The 22,071-nt window shown below is 52.7% G+C and overlaps 1 protein-coding gene across 3 annotated transcripts; it reads right to left on the bottom strand.

The window, feature by feature from the left end:
* Positions 1-8,800: 8,800 nt before the first annotated feature.
* GUCD1 (guanylyl cyclase domain containing 1) lies at positions 8,801-21,940 on the bottom strand. 3 transcript variants are annotated; one of them, XM_073006949.1, is made up of 6 exons: positions 21,709-21,936; positions 16,331-16,415; positions 15,336-15,501; positions 14,342-14,433; positions 11,928-12,169; positions 8,801-11,180 (listed from the first exon to the last, which is right to left on the bottom strand). In XM_073006949.1, the coding sequence occupies exons 1-6, from the start codon at positions 21,749-21,751 to the stop codon at positions 11,089-11,091; spliced, it is 720 nt and encodes a 239-aa protein (XP_072863050.1). In that variant the 5' UTR covers positions 21,752-21,936; the 3' UTR covers positions 8,801-11,088. The 3 variants fall into 3 exon arrangements, with proteins under 3 accessions (XP_072863050.1, XP_072863048.1, XP_072863049.1); XM_073006948.1 differs by having other exon boundaries at positions 11,075-11,183; positions 21,709-21,940; XM_073006947.1 differs by lacking the exon at positions 11,928-12,169 and having other exon boundaries at positions 11,049-11,183; positions 21,709-21,865.
* Between the last annotated feature and the right edge of the window lie 131 nt (positions 21,941-22,071).

Genomic DNA, 22,071 nt, shown 5'->3' with positions numbered 1-22,071 from the left:
AGGGCTTTGGGTTCCCAGTTCAGTTTACTTGTTTTTTTTTTTTTTTGAGATGAAGTTTCACTCTTGTCACCCAGGCTGGAGTGCGGTGGTGTATTCTCGGCTCACTGCAACCTCCGCCTCCTGGGTTCCAGTGATTCTCCTGCCTCAGCCTCCCGAGTAGCTTCCCAGTTTCCTGTTTGTTTGTTTGTTTGTTTGTTTGTTTTGAGACGGAGTCTTGCTCTGTCGCCCAGGCTGGAGTGCAGTGGCGCGATCTCGGCTCACTGCAAGCTCTGCCTCCTGGGTTTACGCCATTCTCCTGCCTCAGCCTCCTGAGTAGCTGGGACTACAGGCGCCTGCTACCACGCCCGGCTAATTTTTTGTATTTTTAGTAGAGATGGGGTTTCACCGTGTTAGCCAGGATGGTCTCCATCTCCTGACCTCGTGATCCTCCCGCCTCGGCCTCCCAAAGTGCTGGGATTACAGGCGTGAGCCACCACGCCTGGCCCCCAGTTTACTTTGAATAATTCAGTCTAGTCCTTGTATTTGGAAGGGCAGCCTGAGAGCAGTTAGTCCGATCTATCCCATTTGTCCATGCCACTAGCAAGGTAGCACTTGTTCTGTCCACAGAATGGCTGAGTGGGGTCTATGGGAATAGGGACACAGAATGGCTGAGTGGGGTCTATGGGAATAGGGACACAGAATGGCTGAGTGGGGTCTATGGGAATAGGGACACAGAATGGCTGAGTGGGGTCTATGGGAATAGGGACGGGAATGACAACTGGTGATTTTCATGGAAGGTGCAGGAGCCAGGGACATCCCCTGCTCTTTCCAGTGGACTTCTGGTAAGGTTAATGGGAATGGTGAGCAAACCAAACAGTGGCCAAAGTCATCTGATGGGGCAAGGCAGAACCCACAGTCGTTAAATTTATTTTATTTGAGACAGGTTCTCAGTCTTGCCCAGGCTGGAGTGCAGTGGTGCCATTGCAGCTCACTGCAGCCTTGAACTCCTTGCCTCGAGCGATCCTCCCCTGCAACTTCCCAAGTAGCTGGGATTACAGGCAGGAGCCACTATGCCCAGCTTTGCAGTCAGTTAAATTTAAGGTGCTTGCAAAAGTTTGGGAGAGGTGCACCAGATCTTTTTTATGTTCATAAGAAAGTCTTTAGGGGCAATTATGAAGGACAAAGATCATAAATGCCTCTTCCTCTTTATCTCCTGGAATCCAAAGTACTTTCTACCTAGGTGCCAGAATTGCTGCTCCTGCTCCCAAATCAGTGTCTCATTCCAGTACCTATAGTCACCTCTTTAAGGAAAAAGAGGTGACTGGACTGACCAGTACCAGCCATCTCTTTTTCCAGTTACCTGCTTCGTACACCTAGACTTTTTGATTGGAAGAGTCAGGTCCAAGAGGAACAAGGGCATTTTTATTTTTTATTTTTTATTTTTTATTTTTTTGAGACGGAGTCTCGCTCTGTCGCCCAGGTTGGAGTGCTGTGGCCGGATCTCAGCTCACTGCAAGCTCCGCCTCCCGGGTTCACGCCATTCTCCTGCCTCAGCCTCCCGAGTAGCTGGGACTACAGGCGCCCGCCACGGGCCCGGCTAGTTTTTTGTATTTTTTTAGTAGAGACAGGGTTTCACCATGTTAGCCAGGATGGTCTCGATCTCCTGACCTTGTGATCCACCCGTCTCGGCCTCCCAAAGTGCTGGGATTACAGGCTTGAGCCACCGCGCCCGGCCACAAGGGCATTTTTATAAAATGCACAGAGACCCATTATGTTCCCCGCTTTGTCCCATATGTACCACTCGAAGGGGTCTTGGTGAGCAGCATACTTGCCCAAGTGGTCATTATTCTTTTTTTTTTTTTTTTTTTTTTTTTTTTGAGATGGAGTCTCACTCTGTCACCCAGGCTGGAGTGCAGTGGCGGGATCTCAGCTCACTGCAAGCTCCGCCTCCCGGGTTTATGCCATTCTCCTGCCTCAGCCTCCCAAGTAGCTGGGACTACAGGCACCCGCCAACTCGCCCGGCTAGTTTTTTTTTTTTTTTTGTATTTTTTAGTAGAGATGGGGTTTCACCGTGTTAGCCAGGATGGTCTGGATCTCCTGACCTCGTGATCCGCCCGTCTCGGCCTCCCAAAGTGCTGGGATTACAGGCTTGAGCCACCGCGCCCGGCCCCAAGTGGTCATTTTTCTTATGCTCTAAGACCATGTCAGTCCAACAAGAGAATCCAGGTATCTGAAACACAATCAGGTTTGAGCCCCTAGACCCCCTTATAGTTAGACTGCCATCTAGAAGGTGTGCCCACCAGGCTGGCCTGGGATTGCTGCTAGGGGAAGGCAAGGAAGCAATGTGCCCAGGAAGAGTCTGATCAGAATCCCAAAATTTAAAAATAGGTCTTTGTAACCTTCCTACACCTCTTCATTCAGATACATCTTTCTAGGAAGTAGCCTTTTTAAAGAGCTGCATTTGGTAACCAAAATGTTTTAATAAGGCCAGGCACATTGGCTCATACCTGAAATCCCAGTTCTTTGGGAGGCTGAGATGGGAGGATTGCTTGAGGCCAGAAGTTTGAGACCAACTTGGTCAACATAGCAAGACCCCATCTCTACTTAAAAAAAAAAAAAAAAGAAAAAGAAAAAACGGAGTGCAGTAGCTCACGTCTTTAATCCCAGCACTTTGGGAGGCCAAGGTGGATGGATCTCTTGAGGTCCGGAGTTTAAGACTAGCGTGGCCAACATGGGGAAACCCTGTCTCTACTTAAAATACAAAAATTAGCTGGACGTGGTGGCGTGTGCCTGTAATCCAAGCTACTTGGGAGGCTGAGGCAGGAGAATGGCTTGAACTCAAGAGGCAGAGCCAAGATTGCGCCACTGCAGTCCAGTCTGGGCGACAGAGCAAGATTCCGTTTCGAAAAACAAAAACAAAACAAAATGCTTTATGAAAGTGTGTGGACCAGGAGGGAGGGAGAAAAGTAGAGTAGAGACCTTGAGTTGATTTTTTTTTTTTTGAGACGGACTCTTGCACTGTCGCTCAGGCTGGTGTGCAATGGCGCGATCTCAGCTCATTGCAACTTCCGCCTCCCATGTTCAAGCAATTCTCCTGCCTCAGCCTCCAGAGTAGCTGAGATTACAGGTACCCCGCCACCATGCCCGGCTAATGTTTGTATTTTTAGTAGAGATGGGGTTTCACCCTGTTGGTCAGGTTGATCTCGAACTCCCAACCTCAGGTGATCTGCCTGCCTTGGCCTCCCTAGGTGCTGGGATTACAGGCATGAGCCCGATTTTTGCCCAGCCCGATTTTTGAGGAAGCCATTCCAATAGTCAGCAATGCCAGATGCTCATGATGGCAGGAGTGTGGAAGATCTCTTGAATATCACGACTATTGTTGAGTGGCTTTTGTGATAAAAGGTGCACCCTTGTCACACTGCAGATGGTCTAGAGAGCCAAAACATGACACAGATTAGTTTCAAGGGTTGTAGCGGTGTGCCCAGAGTTGGCTGATAGGACTGGAACAATCCAATAACCTGAAACAGTGGTAAGGCACCATCAATAGCCCCAAGAGGTCAAAGGTCTAATGAAGTTGATCTGCCATGAGCAGGCTGGGGCCATGTCCTATGTAAGATGACCTCCTCCTTTGCAAAAGAAATGGGCCAACCTTTGGTAGGAATCACATTCTGGTATGTGGTGGTAGCCTCTGCATCAGAAATAGTCTTTTCTGGCCGGCTGCAGTGGCTCACGCCTGTAATCCCAACACTTTGGGAAGCCAAGGTGGATGGATCACTTGAGGTTAGGAGTTCGAAACCAGTCTGGCCAACATGGTGAAACCCCATCTCTACTGAAAATACAAAAATCAGCTGGGCATGGTGGTGCGTGCCTGTAATCCCAGCTACTTGGGAGGCTGAGGCAGGAGAATCACTTGACCCCAGGAGGCAGAGGTTGTAGTGAGCCAAGATGGTGCCACTGCACTCCAGCCTGGGTGACAGAGTGAGACTCCATCTTAAAAAAACAAGCAAAAAAACCCACACACACACAAATAGTCTTTTCCATTGTGCCCAGTCCATGATGGTGGATGTGTTGCCATGTCCGGCACAATGATGGATCCCAATGGCAATATGGCTAGTGCAGGCTCCCTCAACAGCCTTATTTCAGTTGGTCTCATCAGAGAACAGGCTTCAACCATGGGCATCTACATGCGTGATGCAGACAGAGCAATCACAGCCAAAACTTATTTCCGTAGTTCATGACCCCAAAGGTGGATGTCTTTAATTCACCAGTTGAGGTTTTCTAAGTGTCAGACCAAACACCTAGGCCATTGGCAACGCCCCAAGAGTCAGTAAAAATATAACAAGGGTTACCAAGAGGAGTATTGGCTCAGGGCCTACTGAGCAGAGTTACTCATCCATTTTCCATTCTGCACAGCTGCTTCTGAGGGTGAACAGCCACAGCAGCCCTGCGGACACCATGAGGCTTCCACTTCATCAGCCCATCAGTGAACCAGGCCCTGGCATTTAGGAGAACCTCTGTGAATTGAAGTTCCTGTTGTTGAGCCAGTGACTTTGCTTTGGTGGAGTGGGTGATATTAGTGTCCACCAAAGGGTTAGCTGCCAGTTTTTTCAGGTAAAACTGAGATGTCAGCAGGGCTAGACTAGCTGTGTTCTTAAATACACAGTTTCCATCTTAAGTACACCATTCCATAAAAGCCAGCCTTTTGTGGGTCAGGTATTCTGTTGTAAGAAGACCCTAGATAGTAAGCTTTTCAAAAGAGGTGTACCTGGCCACTGTGTCAGGGAGACAGGCAGTAAGTCCAAAACAGGGGCACCTCTGGGTGCAGTCTTCTTCCCTTTGCCAAAGGTTCCAATTAGCAAAATTAGTCACAGAGACCTTATATAGCTTAAAGGGATCATTAGGGTTTTGAGGACCCACAGGTAGAGTGGGCTTGCTAGACAGCTTCCAATACAGCCTTGCGGCCTGGGCCCTGCTCTAAAGGGTGCTGGTTGGCAAATTCGCAGATGTAAAGGACCAAGTAGGATGCCCAAGTGAGGCACATGCTGTCTCCAGTACCCAAGGAGTCTGAGAAGGTGCAGAGCCTTCTTTTTTGGTGGTGGTGGAAGGACCACCAGCAGCTTTCCCTTGACTCCTGGAAGGACTAAACATCGTGAATTGGCCAAGTGCAATGGCTCACGCATATAATCCCAGCACTTTGGGAGGCCAAGGCTGGCAGATCACTTGAGGCCGGGAGTTCGAGACCAGCCTGGCCAACATGGTGAGACTCCGTCTCTAGTCAAAATACAAAAATTAGCCGGGTGTGGTGGCATGTGCCTGTAATCCCAACTACTCAGGAGGCTGATGCAGAAGAATCACTTAAACCTGGAAGGCGGAGGTTGCAGTGAGCCGAGATCGCACCACTGCTCTCCAGCCCAGGTGACAGCAAGACTCCATCTCAAAAAACAAAAAACAAAACAAAAACAAACAAAAAAACAAAAAAAAAACCTTGTGCATCAGCAGTTGTATTCCAAGAAATGGAATTTTGTCAGGGATTGTCAGTCCCCACTGCTGGTGGAGATGTGGTAACCTATGATCAGGATCTCCAGGACTGGGACTTTTGATGTGCCATCCAAGAGGACATCATCTGTATGGTGAAAGTTTTGGACATCAGAGGGCAGAGAAACTGAGTTAAAACCTGACTCATCCATGGGGGTTAAATGGCAGGGGAGTTTATCCCACTAGCATTGACTGAGAGAGCCCCCTTTGGCACTTCAGGGCTGGAAGGAGAAACACCAGTTCCTACCACAAATTCAGGTATAGATACAACAAAACAAGACATTGAATTGTCCCAAAGGGCCCCACAGCACTTGGCTTTTTCTCTCTACACTGTGAAACTTGCCCAAACCCGGTCAGTTGAATTTGGAAACTCCCCTTCCCCCATGAGGCCAGGTAGGATGGTGGCTTATGCACCCATATCCAAGAGACATAAACGTTTTGAGGCACTTTTGTCCCCAGTGTTCCTTAGCATACTCAGGTGCTCATGGCCTTTGGTTACCCTTGAAGACAGGGGGACCTCATCCCTGCCCTCATCATTTCTCCTTAGAGCAGCTGAGGTTGAGTTAGAGAGGGAGTGAGGGACTAGGGATTGTGGACAAGAGACTCTTGTGGGCAAGAGACTGGTTCTGTGCCATTAAATAAGGGCACACTTACTTCTGGGTTCAAAGAGTGTGGCAGCAATTTGTGACTCAAATGAGTTTCCAGTATTATCAACCCATCCACAGCCCTGTATTTGGTGGCAAGGCCATCATTACTCTATTTATTTCAGCTTTGGGGATTCCTTGACTCCACAGTCACATTGCTTTCTGGTTGAGGCCCCAGGGATTTTGTTCTTCTGATTTTTGTTCTGCTGACTCAGACTACATGTAAGCCAGAGTGCCAGCATTTTCTTGCACTGATTCTCCAACCAGGGGGGTTGGAGGCCAGGAGACACCTGCACTTGCAGAAAGCTGTAATAAGAGGGGAATCCTAAGTTTGAATAACATGAGGCCTTTTTTAAAAGTTTTTTTTCTTTCTTTTTTTTTTTTTTTTAAGTGAGAAGGTCTCACTCTGTCACCTAGGCTGGAGTGCAGTGGTGCCATCATGGCTCACTGCAGCCTCCACCTTTTGGCTCAAGCATCTTCACACCTCAGCTTCCCGAGTAGCTGGGACCACAGGTGTGCACTACCATGCCTGGGTAATTTTTTGTATTTTTGGTGGAGATGGACTTTCATCATGTTGCCCAGACTAGTCTCAAACTCCTGAGCTCAAGTGATCTGCCTGCCTTGGCCTTCCAAGGTATTGGGATTACAGGTGTGAGTCACCGTGCCTGGCCATTTTTTGTTTGAGACAGGGTCTTGCCCTGTTGCCCAGGCTGGAGTACAGTGGCATGATCACAGCTCACTGCAGCCTCGACCTCCTGGGCTCAGGAGGTCCTGTCACCTCAGCCTCCTGAAGAGCTGGGACCACAGGCACATCCACCATGCCCAGCTAATTTTTTATATTTTTTATAGCGACAGTTTTGCCATGCTGCCCAGGCTAGTCTCAAACTCCTGGGCTCAAGTGATCCACCTACCTCAGCCTCTCAAAGTGCTAGGGTTACAGGCATGAGCCACTGTGCCCGGCCCCACACAAGTCTTAAACTTCTAGTCTCAAGTGATCCTCCAGCCTTTGCCTCCCAAAGTGCTGGGATTACAGGCATGAACCACCATGCCTGGGTCACCTGAAGTGACCCAGATGTACTAATGGGCAGTACATCTTGCTCCTTCCACCATTCTTTGTAGGAGAGAATGTCTCCTGGATCCTGGGTGACATCAAAGGATTCAAATTCTGCCTCCCCTTTATTATCATCATTTTTTTGAGACAGAGTTTCGCTGTTGTTACCCAGGCTGGAGTGCAATGGTGCGATCTCGGCTCACCACAACCTCCACCTCCCAGGTTCAAGCAATTCTCCTGCCTCAGCCGCCTGAGTAGCTGGGATTACAGGCATGCGCCACCATGCCTGGCTAATTTTGTATTTTTAGTAGAGATGGGGTTTCTCCATGTTGGTCAGGCTGGTCGCGAACTCTCAACCTCAGGTGATACGCCTGCCTTGGCCTCCCAAAGTGCTGGGATTACAGGCATGAGGCACCGCGCCTGGCCTTCTGCCTCCCCCTTAATGATTACCTATAGTTCTGAAAAGTACAGGAAAGCTGCTGAAGCAGGTATCATTTCAGCCTACTATCCATTCACTCACATTTATTGAACATCTACTAGGTGTCAGATACTGGGGCTGCAGCAGTGGAGACAGACAAGATGATGTGTTTGAGGGAGGATGGGAAGGAATAGAAGTGCTCCCTTAAAAGTGATGACATTGGCGAGGCACAGTGGCTCACGCCTGTAATCCCAGCACTTTGGGAGGCTGAGGCAGGCAAATCACTTGAGGCCAGGAGTTCGAGAGCAGCCTGGCCAACATGATGGTAAAACCCATGTCTACTAAGAATACAAAAATTAGCCAGGCGTGGTGGTGTGTGCCTGGAATCCCAGCTACTCAGGAGACTGAGGCAGGAGAATTGCTTCAACCCAGGAGGTGGAGGTTGGAGTGAACCGAGATAGCGCTACTGCACTCTTGGTCTGAGACCTCAACCCCAACTCTGCATGCTCTGAGCAGCCAGCTCCACCCAGCACGCACCATCCCACCCACTTTTATTTTTTTTTTTTTAGACAGTCTTGCTCTGTCGCCCAGGCTGGAGGGCAGTGGTGCAATCTCGGCTCACTGCAAGCTCCGCCTTCTGGGTTCATGCCATTCTCCTGCCTTAACCTCCTGAGTAGCTGAGACTACAGGCACCTGCCACCACGCCCAGCTAATTTTTTTTTTTTTTGTATTTTTAGTAGAGACGGGGTTTCACCATGTTAGCCACGATGGTCTTGATCTCCTGACCTTGTGATCCGCCCGCCTCCGCCTCCCAAAGTGCTGGCATTACAGGTGTGAACCACCGTGCCTGGCCATCCCACCCACTTTTGTCTCTCCTCTTCAACATCCCCCTCATTCTGTGGTGTCTCCTGTAGTTGCATTTGTTGCAGTTCACTTGAGCTGAGCCCCGAGGCCCTTCTACCCCTAGTACTGCCTGTCCAGGATGGCCACAAGCATCCAGGCCTGAACAGGATGGATATGGCCCTAGAAAACAGAAAACAGGATTCCAGTCCCAGCTAAACTGGGTATGGCAAGACAAGGACCTGGGTTCCCATGTGCTCATGCTGAGAACTTAGGGACAGGAATTCTGCAGATCAACACAGCTTCACAAAGGCCAGCCAGGGGCTACCACCATTTTGCAGTGAGAATAATGTTTATTGAGAATGGCTCATTACAAACAAAATATATATAAAATCTCTGTGATGCAAAAGATCCCTTTCATCCCCCTGTGGCTAGAATGAACAAAGCTCACTGTCACACATGGCTTCAGGTGCTGTGCTGGTCCCCAGCACGTGGGCAGGCTGGGCAGCTGTGGGTGTCATGTGCTGTGGGCAAAAGTCCCTGATGTCCAGGCTCTCTTTCTGGCCCCATTTTCATGACCTGTGCAAGAATGCAACACAGTGTGGCTTACATCCTGCCTCTGCGACCCTCCCTAGGCAGATGGGTCTTCAGAACGGGCAGCTTTCTCATTCATCTTCCAGGCAGGTGCCTTTTAACTTGTGGCGTGCCCTGAGAAGCCGTCCTCTGGGACCAGAGACTGTTTCTAAACATCTTGGATGGACTGAGGTGCTGTTACCACCCTCCATGAAGGCCACTCCCTAGTGACAGCCCTAACAGCATGTGCACTGTGTCTGAATCACATCCCGCCATCCTGAAAACTTCATTTCCTTCCACTGGTTTCCTTCACACAGCTATCCTCACAATTTTACCAGAACACCTCCTGAAGATGCCCACACCCTACAGCTGCTGTGCATGGGTACTCCTGGGCCACCTGGCATTAAGGCAATGGAGATGAGACCAGTCTGGAGCCAACACCGGTCTCTGAAACCCAGAAGGGCTGCCCAGCTAACAGCACCTCCCTCTTGGCCAAAGGCTTTGTCTAGGGTTGAGGAGCAATTTGGCGGGGTGGTCTGACCGCCCTCCTGAACAGAGCCCACCTCTGCCCCCAGAGTCACCTGGTGGGGGAGGGGCCAGCTGCCCTGCCTTGGGCACTGTAAGAGCAGGACCCAGGAGTGCAGGGATGGTATCACTTTGCCCCTTTGAAAATGATCAATTTCCCTTAGTTTTTTCGGTACAGACTGGGGTTCAAGACCCAGCTCCACCATTGTCCTGGGCAGCCTCCCCAGACTGGGCCAGCTGCCTCATCAGCTGCCTCGTTTGTGAGGTGAAGGGGCAGATACTTAAACCGCTGGCCAAGTCCCTTTCTCTGAAAAAGAACTTGAGCTGGCTAACTGCCCTGTGCAGAGGTGTTAGTGGTTCCAAAGTACCTTCACTCTTACGATTACTGTTATACTTGAAGGTGATTACCCCTCAAAAATGAAAACTTATATCTCAAACAACCCCTGACCCCAACCAAAGAAAAAAAGAGGAAGTAAAGAGCTCTATGCTACTTGCTGTGTTGTAAGATCCTAGGCAGGAACCCCTCTTCTCTGTCAAGATAAAAGAGGCCCAGAATCATGTGCAACCTCGTGTGAAGACCAGGTTGGGTGGGTAGCTGCAGGCTGCCCCTGCCCATTGCTTTGGAGCACAGGCCCTAGCAGCCAATCTTAAAGGACTAGGGGCTCCCCACACTCAGAGGGCAGACCCTGCTGTCAGGATTTAGGCTGGTGTCAGGAGGCTTCCTGGGTGTGGAGATCCCTCTGGGTCTAGGGCAGCTGTTTATTCCCAGAGCACGCACTGTGCCGCCAGCCATCAGGCCTACCAGTGGGATTTAGGCCCAGGCCACACCCCCAAGAGCCCTCCATCTGAGCTGGAGGACCTGGAGGGCTGTGGGTGGCTTAAGAGTCTCCAGGGGCCAGGGCTCTGCACGGCAGGGCAGCTGTGAGGTGTGTCTATGCTGGGTGGCAGGGGCCAGACACCCTGTAACGAGCCGCAGAAACTTGGGCCCATGGGTAGGCAGGAGACGGTGGTGTCGTCAACCACGGGGCATGGGGGCATATGCAGCACTTCCAGAAGAGAGGAGCCTGGAGGGGTCCTCAGTTCTGGGAGATTGGGGTCAACTATGCTGTCTCCAGACACTCACATACTGTCCTGACAAGTGGCATTAGTCAAGCGACTTCCCTCTCCAGACTCAGCCCTGCGGTCTGTGTGGAGACCCTTGCCTTGGGTCTGGCTCAAAGGCAACAAGGGCGCTGTTGGGACTGGACTTCCTGTGGGCACAGCGAGAGTCAGACTTGGGGTCCTGGGGTATGCTTCCAGCAGCCAGCAGGTGCTTGGCGTGAGCGACATGACAACACACGGCACTGGCAGACAAAGCAGCTGTGCCACAGTATCCCAGAGTTTCTGGGGCTCTGCCAGATGGGCTGAGGCTGCAGTTCCACATTCCAGCCCCAGCAGCCCCAGGCCTGGGCCAGGGCATCCTGAGTGGGCCCAGCTGGGGTGTGGATGGGGTCCAAGGGCCTGGGCACACCAGGCTCCTCCTGTCAGCTGTCCAAGTAGACAAATAGGATGTCCTCATCTGTGCCATAGCTGGTTCTGGCCTCCTCAAAGTTACTGATGCTGGTGCTGCACATTCCTGCTGGGGGTGGAGAGGGCAGAACGGGGTCAGTGGGTTGTGAGAAAGCACCTACCCCACCGACACAGTGCCCAGGGGAGCTGGGTGAGGTCTGTGTTCCACCCGCATGGCCACTCCTCTCAGCTCAAATCCTCCACCCCCAGGAAGCCCTCCTTGCCCATCCTGGTCTTCATGAGCTTTCTCTGACTCCTCCCCAGTTGAGCAGTTAGAGAAAGTGAGGCCCAGAGAGGGGAAGAAACATGCTCCAGGCCACATAGATGGGGTAAGTTTATGTGATCAGGGCGTCTAGGGGCTGTCTCTGTGAATCCAGTCTATGAGAGTCAGGGTGGCCCTTCCCTGTGCCTGGAGGGCAGTAGGCAGGCCAGGATGGGTCTAGAGCAGGGGCTGGCTCTGGCCGGCTTTTCTTTCTGAGGAATGTGCTGGCCATCCTGGGGGCTGGGGGAGGGGTGCAGCCTGTGCAGTATGAAAGGGTGAGGCAGGGACCTGGGCAGTGGCGTGGGGCCTGTGGTGTGGGAGGGAGAGGTGGTCAGGTTGTAGAAAAGGCTGGCACAGTTTGCTGCAGGTTTGCCTGCATGGCCTGAGGGGTGGCTCCAGTGACAAGAGTAAAGGAGGAGCAGGGGCTTTGGGGAAAAGGTGGTAAGGGAGGCCCTGGCCACACTAGATTGCATGGGTGGGAATCGTGGGCACTGGGCATACAGAACAGTGAATGTGGCCCACTCTGCCTCACCCGCCCCACCCAGCACTCACGGTCAGCATAGGCTGGGTTGTTGTAAAAGATGCAGCCAGTGGCCCGGTTGTAGCCGCGCAGGACGATGAAGTGGCCCTGGTAGTCAGGAGTGCGGCAGAAGCAGCGGTGGCCACTGGGGGCGAAGCAGCAGTACTTGACAGGGCTGGAACACAGGTCACAGTGCAGCACCCCAGAGTTCACCAGCACGATGGCCACATGGCCCTGAGCCAGGTGTGCCTGGATGTCCTGCACACTCACTGTGCTGTGGGCAGGAGAGGGGTCAGCTGGTGCTGCTGGGCCCCCATTCCCTATCCCTCAACTGGATCCCTGCTTGTTCCTGTTTCTCTGTTACAAAGCCTGGGGATCGGCTCCTCTTCCCTTTGCCCTGAACTCCCTGCTCTGTCACTGTGGCCCAGGCTCAGCCTAGAGCCAAGCAGGAGACTGGTAGGGTGTGCGTGTCTGAGCGTGCACAAAGATGAGCTGGCCCTGTCAGGCCCTTCATGGGGAGGGCAGTTCAGCTCCAGGTGGGTCCAGTCAAGGGCCACTAGAGCAGCACACAGAAACCATCATCCTCCTGTGCCCCAGCCTGGTTAGTGAATTCTTTTTGCCCAGCCTTGTCTCTCCTCTACCCTAAATCATATGTAGTTTACGTTGAAAACTGCCTGCCCAATCTAATCCCCTAAATCTAAGCCACGCATGGCTCAGACACTTTCAAAACCAAATGCTTCTCTGAAAGAGTTATTTTACTTTTTTCCTAAGGCTCCTTGTGGCAGAAGGGGCTGCCCAGGAAGGGCTGGGCCACATTGCTTCCAGGGGAGCTCCAATTCAGCAATGACATCTGCCTGGAGCCTCCCTCACTAACAGAAGGTGCTGCCCCATCCTGTACCTTCCACTAGGCAGCAAATCCAAATGAAAACCTAGAGCAGGGCTGGGCACAGCGGCTCACGCCTGTAATCCCAGTGTTTTGGGAGGCCAAAGTGGAAGAATCGCTTGAGCCCAGGAATTAAAGACCAGCCTGGGCAACACAGCAATACCCTGTCTCTGCAAAAACATTAAAAAATTTACCAGGCATGGGGCGTGGTGGTATGAGATTGTGGTTCCAGCTACTTGGGAGACTGAGGCAAGAAGATCACTTGAGTCTTGGGCTGTAGCCGTGAGCTATATTGCAATATTGCAGCATAGCACTCCAGCCTGCATGACAGAGTAAGACCTTGTCTCTTAAAAAAAGACAAAAGAAAACACCCAGAGGGGCAGAGGGAAGATGGGGCTGTGGGCAGGGGGAGCTCTAGGCCAGGGGCTCCTGCATCTTTGCTGGAGGGGCTGCTCACCCACTTGGGGCCTTCCTTAGGAGTGGCAGCATCAGTACCACATGGCCTGGCCCAGCTTCAGCCACAGCTGAGTCACGTGGCAGTTTGGATTGCTGCCTTGGCCAAGGAAACGTGCCATTTTTCCATTTGGTCTTTGAAACAAAATAGCTGGCTGAGTTCCCAGTGGCAGTGTACAAGAGTGGAATTTCAGCTATAGGGAAAAAGCAGGAGGCTGGCTGGAAGGAAAAGCTACAGGCTTCAAGGAATAACAAGCATGGGTTCAGATCATGGCATGGTCAAGATGCTGGGGGTGACCTTGGGTGTCTCTCTCATCCTCAGTTTCCTCCCCCGAGAAACGGAGACAGCAACAGCTTTTCCACTAAAGGAGATGGCACCTGTTGATAGCCGCTAAGTAAACATTTGCTGCCTTTCCTTCCAACATGTGCCCATGTGGTCACAGTATGAATGGAGATCCCACCCCACCCCTATTTTCTAAATCACCTATCATGTGATTATAGTAGGTCAATAATGAAAATATAAATCTGCAAAGAAAGGGAAAATCTGAGAAAAGCCTGTCCAGGACCTAGAGGCAGCAGGTCTGAGCCCCACTCTCACATAGTCCAGAGAAGAATGCCACTCACACTGGGGCAAACTGCACCCGGGGTCTTCCTGAATCCAGCCCCAATGCATACAGATGAGAAGGGGAGGCCCTTGTAAGGTCACAGCAGCCCCTACACACTGGGTCCTCCCTGCTCCCCATCCCTTGTCAATCACTGCACCAGCACATTCCTCTTAGGCCATCACCCTTTCATTAGAGGTCCTGTGTTGTGTCCCATGCTGTCCTTCTGCAAGCAGCCCAAGGGCTGGATGCAATCTCTCGCTCACCTGTCCCTCCAGCACCTGCTTAGGATCCATCCCCAGTCAAGAGCCTGGGTCATGAAGCCCCAGTGATCTCCATAAACCAAGGCTCAAGGGGGCAAGTCAGTGCCCACAGCCACCCGGTAGCCAGTTCTGCCTGGCTCCAGAGTTCCAGCCTTTCCTGAACACTATCCTGAGGCCTCCCCACTGCAGATCTGTGGGTGAGCAGGCGTGAGAGGAAGGGCGGGTAGGAAGGTCGGGGGGCTCACCATTTCTCCACCAGCACCTTGCAGGCCTTGGCTTGTGCAAACAGCTGATTCACCCGGGTCTCCTCTGTGTCAAAGTGCTTCCTGTAGAAAGACTGAACAGAGAAGAGGGGGCTGGAGCAGCCACCACCCAGGCTGCCTTCACTCCATTTGGATGAAGGAACTAAAGAGCATGTTACGGAGGCAGAGACAACAGGAGGGCAGAGGAGCCCCACCTGTCAGGGCAGATGGTATGTGCAGCAAGCCTGATCAGAAAGCTGTCTGTCCTAAGCAGGAGCAGGGATGCAGGACCACACAGAGGCATGAGGACGATGCCTGAGAGGGGTGGGCAGCTGGGCTCAGGTCAGCTCCCTGGGGAGGATCGATCACCCTTGGGCTTGTACACTCTGGCAGGCATGAGCAGGAGCCCATAGCGAATAAGCAAGGGGGATGAGGCTGAGCCACCTAGGACAGCTCAGCTACAGTTTGGCTTAGCTAGGTGTGGTCCACAGAACACACTTTGCTGGCATGGCTATGTTGGCATTATTTTTCAAAAGGCAAAAAAAAAAGAAAAGATAGTATTTTGGTTTTCTTCTAGACTACCAATTACCCAGCTTAAAAGCTGGCTCTCCTGGTGAAAAGAAAAAAAATGTGCATATGATGGCTGGATGAAGCCAGTGATGTTCTCAGAGGCCCTGGGCCTGCCTTGCGCTGAGGACAGTAGGAAAGAACGTAGGAAGTGGCCTCTGCACATTCTGAGGGTTGTAGAAGGCAGGCAGACAGGAGCCGGGACTTAGTACTCAGATCCTCTGGACAGGCCAGAATGCAAAGGCACCTGCTCTGACTGGCTCCCAAATCCTGCCTATAGCCTCTCTGCTGCTGCTCCCTGGTCTCTGCACACCTGGGTATCTTCCTGGGTGTCTAGCCCTTGACTGCTTCCTCTTCCAACTACTGGAACCAAGTGGCCTTATACCTCTGTGTGGCCCCACATGGGAAGGCCCAGTGGCTGGTCGCTCACCTGGTTCTTGTAGCCCTTGTCGACGCCCAGGGTCTGGGTACAGAAGCGGTGCCTCACACCAAAGTGGTGCATCAGGTAGGCCAGGTCGATGGTCCAGATGCTCCTGGTCAGCTGCAGCTCCTGCAGGGCTCTCTCAAACTCACTGTCGTCCAGCTGGCCCAGGTACCTGCAGGGAGATGCGCGGGGAGCTCAGCTTGCTCTCGAGGGTTAACTGGACCAGGTCACCCTCCACCCGCTGGCCCAAGAGCCCCTGTCACAGGTCCCATTCCCCAGAAGTCTCCCTCATCATGAGATCCTAGGTCCTGCCCACACACTGCCCAGGCTGCCTGGGGCACCATCCTGGCTCCAGAGTTGCAGGCCTGGACTCCGCTTCTCACATCTCTTGTGTCTTGTGGGCTGTGACCTTGGGCAAGTCGTGTCTTCCCTGGCCTCTTTAGCTTCATCTCTAAGATGAGGTCCCTGGATCACATCAGTGGTTTTCAAAGTTTTAGGCACAGAACCCTTTTATTGAATGTGGCTGGGATTTCCAGGATGTAAAACAGATGAAGGTACAGCTGCCCTGGGGTTCCAGGAAGCCAAATGAAAAACTCTTGTATAAGGTGACGGCTACAGTCCCTCTTGGCTCTCACTGTCCAGATTTCTTCTGTGATATTCACACAGCTTCCGCTTAACGGCCAGCACCCCAGTCTCCCAGGAGCCAGAGGCCAGGGGGTGGAGGGCCTCCTGTCCCAGTCACAGAGCAGCCTTGTGGGACAGGCCTGGACACCTGGGACTTCCTGGCCACCCCAAACCCCCAGGCATTACTATCATGGAGACCTGGAAGGCCTGGTCCACCCCTTGCTCGCTTTTGCAGATGGGACTAGGACCAGGTAGAAGCTTGGCCTCCTGCAAGCCCCAACCAAAGACAGTTACAGGGACAATGGATCCCACCCAGGTCTCTCCCAAGCCAGAGCAGGAGATGTAGATGGGGAGCCCCCAGCCCTGGCCCCACTCACCGCAGCACCATCCTGGAGCAGGCCAGGCCACAGTCCCAGTGGTAGAGCTGCTGGATGACTGGCACAGGCAGCTGCACAAAGTCCCCTGTGCAGAAACAGAGGGAAGTCACAGACCCTCAGCGCAGAGCCCACCACCACCACCCTCATGGGAGACAGTGTCACTGCCTCCTGCCTAGACCCCGCAGGGGCTGCTCAGGGACCTTCCCACAATCCTTCAGCAACCCCCTTAAATCCAGGCTCCTACAATAGCAGTGATCTCCCCAAAACACTGGCCAGAGAGGTCAGCCCTACTGAAAATCCTCCAGTGAGCTGGGTCCCACATTTCTTAAGACAACACCTCCATGGCTGCTGCCCTAGCACCCTCTGCACCCTTGCCTTTGCTTGTCATAATCCCTCACACCCCAGGGGCCTTTGCACACCTGGTCCCTCTGCCTGGACATACCTGGCTTCCCGGGTGCCTAACTCCTGCCCTTGGATGTCACTTCTCCAGTGTTGCCCCTTTTGGGCCCAGTGACCCACATGTGCAGTCACTGCCCCCATGCCTACTCAGAGGCCTTCTTTTGGTGGGAACTCTGAGAAGGAGGGACAGGGTTGTTTTTTTTTTTATTTTTATTTTTTTTTTGAGACGGAGTCTTGCTCTGTCGCCCAGGCTGGCGTGCAGTGGCCAGATCTCGGATCACTGCAAGCTCCGCCTCCCAGGTTCACGCCATTCTCCTGCCTCAGCCTCCCGAGTAGCTGGGACTACAGGCACCCGCCACCTCGCCCGGCTAGTTTTTTGTAATATTTAGTAGAGACGGGGTTTCACCGTGTTAGCCAGGATGGTCTCGATCTCCTGACCTCGTGATCCACCCGTCTCCGCCTCCCAAAGTGCTGGGATTACAGGCTTGAGCCACCGTGCCCGGCCGGGTCGTTTTTTTTCAACGGGGTCTCACTCGGTTGCCCAGGCTAGAGTGCAGTGGCATGATCTCGGCTCACTGCAACCTCCGCCTCCCGGGTGGCAAGTGATTCTCCTGCCTCAGAGTAGCCTTAGTCCACAGGCGCGCCACCACACCCAGCTGATTATTATAATTTAGTAGAGATGGGGTTTCACCATGTTGTCCATGGCTGGTCTCGAACTCCTGACCTCAGATAATCCGCCTCAGCCTCCCAAAGTGCTGGGATTACAAGTGTGAGCCACCTCGCCTGGTCAACAGGGGCTGTTTTGTTTCCTGCTTTCATTCCAGGAATGGCACATGGGAGGGACTCAGCAGATACGTGTATCTGAGTTCACGAGGCCCCTGGAGGTTTGCTTGACTCCAAAGACCCCAGGACCACCAGGGTGTAAGACCATGGCCAGGAGAAGGGAACTGTCAAGTAAGTTGTGCAGCATATGGAATATCCTTGTGAGCTCCACCCCCCACCAACCCTGGGCAACCTCTCGGTCTATCTTTGCCAGGCTGTGAGGTGGAGCAGAAAGAACCTGACCTAGCATTCCAGACCCAACTGTGCCACTGCTGGCTGGCTGTGGGCTGGGCAGCTGACTGCCTCTTGCTGGAATGAGTCTGGCCATCCCTAAACGGGCAGGGGGCGGAGGAGGGGGGACTTTGGTTTGATTCAGTCATTCAGTCGACAAATATTTCCCCAAAGCCTAGTAAGTGCCTGGTGTGTGTACTGGAGATATAGCAGTGAGTGACACAAAGTTAACTATCCTGATGGACAGCAAAAACAAGCAAACATAACAAAATAGAGGCCTAGGTTGGGGGAAACGGTAAGGGTGTGCCTTAGAGGGGATGGGGGAACAGCATGTGCTAAGGCCCTGAGGTGGGGCAAACGGGCATGTGGCATGCAGGACCCTCCTCCGTAGCCACCTCGTGAACCTGGACAAAGTTCAGAGACTAAAGAGGAGGAGACTTATCTCTGCTGTTACTCACTCATGACACTCATTCAGCACGTGAAAACCCAGCCCATATTATTTCCCCATCTGGCAGGCCTCTCCTGGACCATGTGACCAGCTCTGTGCAGAGCCACCCCAGGAGCCCTCCTGCTGTGCCAGCCCCAGTTCCCCTCACTCCCCTGTGTGTGGGGCCCTGCCTAACCTGCCCCGCCAGCCTCATCTCGGCCGGCGGCCCTCACCTGTGGTCTAGTTAACCTTTGAACTCATTAAGGCTTCATTCTACCCCCAAAACATTGGTATGTGAGGCTCCCTCTGTCTGAAACTCTCTCCTGGCTGCTCTTCTCAAGGTTGTGTCCCTTCTAGTCATTCAAGTCCCAGCTGAAAATCTCTTCTTAGAGGTTTTTCTAGCTAAGCCTTTGAGAAACGAGGGGACTCTCCATCACAGCATCCTGTTCATTTCCTTCACAGTGCTTGGCAAAAGTAGCAATAGATCAAGCCACTCTGTCTCTAGACTGCAAGCTACCTGAAGGCAGGTGCTATGGTATCCTCTCCAAAATTCATGTTGAAACTTAATCTCCATTGTGGTGGTATGAAAAGATGGGTGTGGAAGATATCCACAACCAAAAATAAATAAATAAATAAATACGTAAGTGTGGCCTTTTGGGAAGTCAGGAAGGCTCTGCCCTCATCAGTGAATTAGTGCCTATAAAAGGGCTGGAGGAAACTAGCATAGGCCATTTTTTTTTTTTTTTTTTTTTTTTTTTTTTGCCGTTCTGTTCTTCTGTCATGTAAAGGTACAGTGTTTATGCCCTTTCTGTTCCTTCCACCATTGAGGACACGCAGGTGTCACCATCTACAAGGAACAGGCCTTTACCAGACACAGATCGTGCCAGCGCCTTCAACTTGGACCACGGAGTCTCCAGAACCGTGAAGAATTAAATTTCTAGAGCCGGGCACAGTGGCATACACCTGTAATCCCAACTACTCACGAGGCCAAGACAAGAGACAAGAAGTTTGAGACCAGTTTGAGCAAAATAGTGAGACCTCCATCTCCAAAAAAGAAAAAAAGAAATTAAATTTCTATTGTTTCTAAATTACCCAGTCCTGAGTATTTTGTTATAGAAGCACAAATGAACTGAGAAAGCAGGAAACTTGCCAATCTTGTTCCCTGTTATTCTCAGTCACTGGTGTTGGATGTTTAGTAGTAACTCAAATATTTGCTGGAAGAAATAAATTTTTTTAGGCCAGGCACAGTGGCTCACACCTGTAATCCCAGAATGTTGGGAGGCCAAGGCAAGCAGATCACTTGAGGTCAGAAGTTTGAGACCAGCCTGGCCAACATGGTGAAACTCCGTCTCTACTAAAAATACAAACATTAGCCGGGTGTGATGGCCAGAGCCTGTTATCCTAGCTTCTTGGGAGGCTGAGGCAGGAGATGTGCTTGAACCCGGGAGGCGGAGGTTGCAGTGAGCCAAGATTACACCACTGCACTCCAGCCTGGGCAACAGCGAGACTCCATCCCATTAAAAAAAAAAAAAAAAAAAGAACTTGAAACAGGGTCTCACTCTGTCGCCCAGGCTGGAGTGCAGCGGTGTGACCAGAGCTCACTGCAGCCCTGAACTCCCAGGCTCGAAGGATCCTCTGACCTCAGCCACCTGAGTAGCTGGAACTATGGGCACACACTACCACACCCAGATAATTTTTAAATTTTTTTTGTAGAGATGGGGTCCCATTATGCTGCCCAGGTTGGTCTCAAACTCCTGGGCTCAAGCAATCCCCCTGCCTTGGCCTCTCAAAGTCCTGGGATTACAGGGGTGAGCTACTACTGTGCCAGGCCAGAAGAAATGAGGCTCTGGGGACACAAAGGTGACTAAAAACCCACCCAAGCCCTAACCCCTAGGGACTCATAAAATGCTGAGCAGTGGGAGAGCTCTGCTTTCCCCTATTGCACAAAATGATAATTCTTCAGTGGCAGATGGAGACGAGGTTGCATTTGCCTCCTTCCAGCCCTCAGCCCAGAGCAGGCACTTAGATATGCTTGGGGAATGGAAGGCATTTTCCAAAAAGACCTCATACCTTGAGATGCCCAGGCCTACTTGTCACTTCACTGCTCTGCACCCCTCTTCCCCCAGGCGTCCAGACTACAGCCTTCTGTGTGAGGTTCCCTCCTTACTCTGTGGCTTGGGCTGTGACACTGACTAGCTGAGCTATCTTCTGCCAGGCTGTGACTCTGCCCATGCCTTTCCGTGTCCAGCTATAAAATGTGGCACAGGACAGCAGCTGTCTCTCAGAGACTCAGCTGCCCCTCCTCCTCTTGCCCTGCAATCTAGAACTCCTTGATCCTGAGGCCTGGCAGGCCCCATAGGGCCATCTCCAGTCTTGGCAAGGGCGGACGGGACCTAGAGATGCTCATGTTGGGGGAGATAATGTTAGGCGAGGCCTTGGCATTTGTCCCCATAACAGCTTTAGCCTTCTGAACACAAAGTCACAGCCAGATGTTGCTGCCTGGAGCCAAGGGGCTGCCTGGAAGGCCCTGGTCTGACCTCAGTTAGTGGTTGTCACTAAGTAAGGCAGGCAGTGTGCTAGCCTTGAATACTTAACCCATCTCAGACTCAGTCTGGTCAGCTGCAAAAGTGCAAATCACAGTGGGCACCTACTTTACTGGGTCGTTATGAGGATGAATGAGGCACTGCATGTAAACAACTGCGCACAGCGCCTAGCTGCCTCATAGAAAGCTCCCTGTGAATGTAAGCCATTCCTCCTCTGAGGCTCGGAAAGGCAAGTATCTTGTCTCAGATCACAGGGCTAGACAACTGGAGGAGGAGGGATGTAAATCCCCCCCACTCCACACAGCAAACACAAAAGAGAACACTCCCTGGGAGTGACACCTGAAGGTCAGGGTCCCACATGCTGTTGACCTCTCCCACAGTTGGCACTTCACTTGAGAGTTTACTAGCTAGCACTCCGTTCCTCACCAACCCTGCGCCTTCAGCAGGACAGGAATCACGGCTTCCCCCTCCCCTACCTCTTGGGCAAGCAAACTAACCGCCAAGACACTGAATACCAGTCCGAGTCTCCGCCCCATAGGGGCTCAGGCTACCGCGTGGCAGAGGGAACCAGAGGGGGAAGAACAGGAGCAAGACAAAACGCCGACTCTGGGAGGCCAGAGCACCGGCCCTTCCATTACTCGGTGCTCTCGGCCAGTTTCCTGCCCTTCCCAGCCTCAGTCCTCCACGGTTCCCCAAGGCACGAGAGCTCCCAAGGCGGCTCCAGTAGGACTTTTCGCTTCTGGGGAAGGTGGCGCCCCTTCTACCCGGACCCTCCCACTATACTGACAAGGGTCGCAATCCTGCGAGTGTCAGGACACCCCCACTGACTGGAGCGAGGCGGGTGTGGGGGCGAGGCGGGAGTCGGCCCAAGGTCGCGCGGCTGGACCCTGCCCTGCGGTAGGGCGGGGTCCCCTTCGTTCCTAGGGTGAAGACTGGGCCCACAGAGAGGCACTGACCGGGCTCGAGCGGCGGCCCCGCTGCCTCCGCCTCCGTCCTCATGACCCGGGCGGCGCGGGGCGCCCATGGCCCCGGCCCAGAGCGGGCTACAGCTTCCGCTTCGGCTGGGGCGGTAGGGCGGTCGGTGCGTATCGAGTTCCTTCTCCGCCACCGCCGCCGCTGCGGAGGGGAGAACCGGAGGCGGTGGCTGGGCCGCCCCAAGCCCCGCCCCAGCCCTTCCAGGTCTCGAATCTGGAGGCCCCGCCCTTTCCCTAAGCCCCTCCCCAAACTTTGATCCTAGAGGCCCCCAGCCTCCCGATTTAAATCTGCCCCGGCCATTCACCGCCTCAGCGTCGAGTGGCCCAGCCCTCTCGTCCAATCCT

Source organism: Chlorocebus sabaeus, chromosome 19, assembly GCF_047675955.1.
Source record: "Chlorocebus sabaeus isolate Y175 chromosome 19, mChlSab1.0.hap1, whole genome shotgun sequence".
NCBI classification, from domain to species: Eukaryota; Metazoa; Chordata; class Mammalia; order Primates; family Cercopithecidae; genus Chlorocebus; species Chlorocebus sabaeus.
Note: the sequence above shows the minus strand (reverse complement) of the source record. Positions and strands in the feature narration are given on the sequence as shown.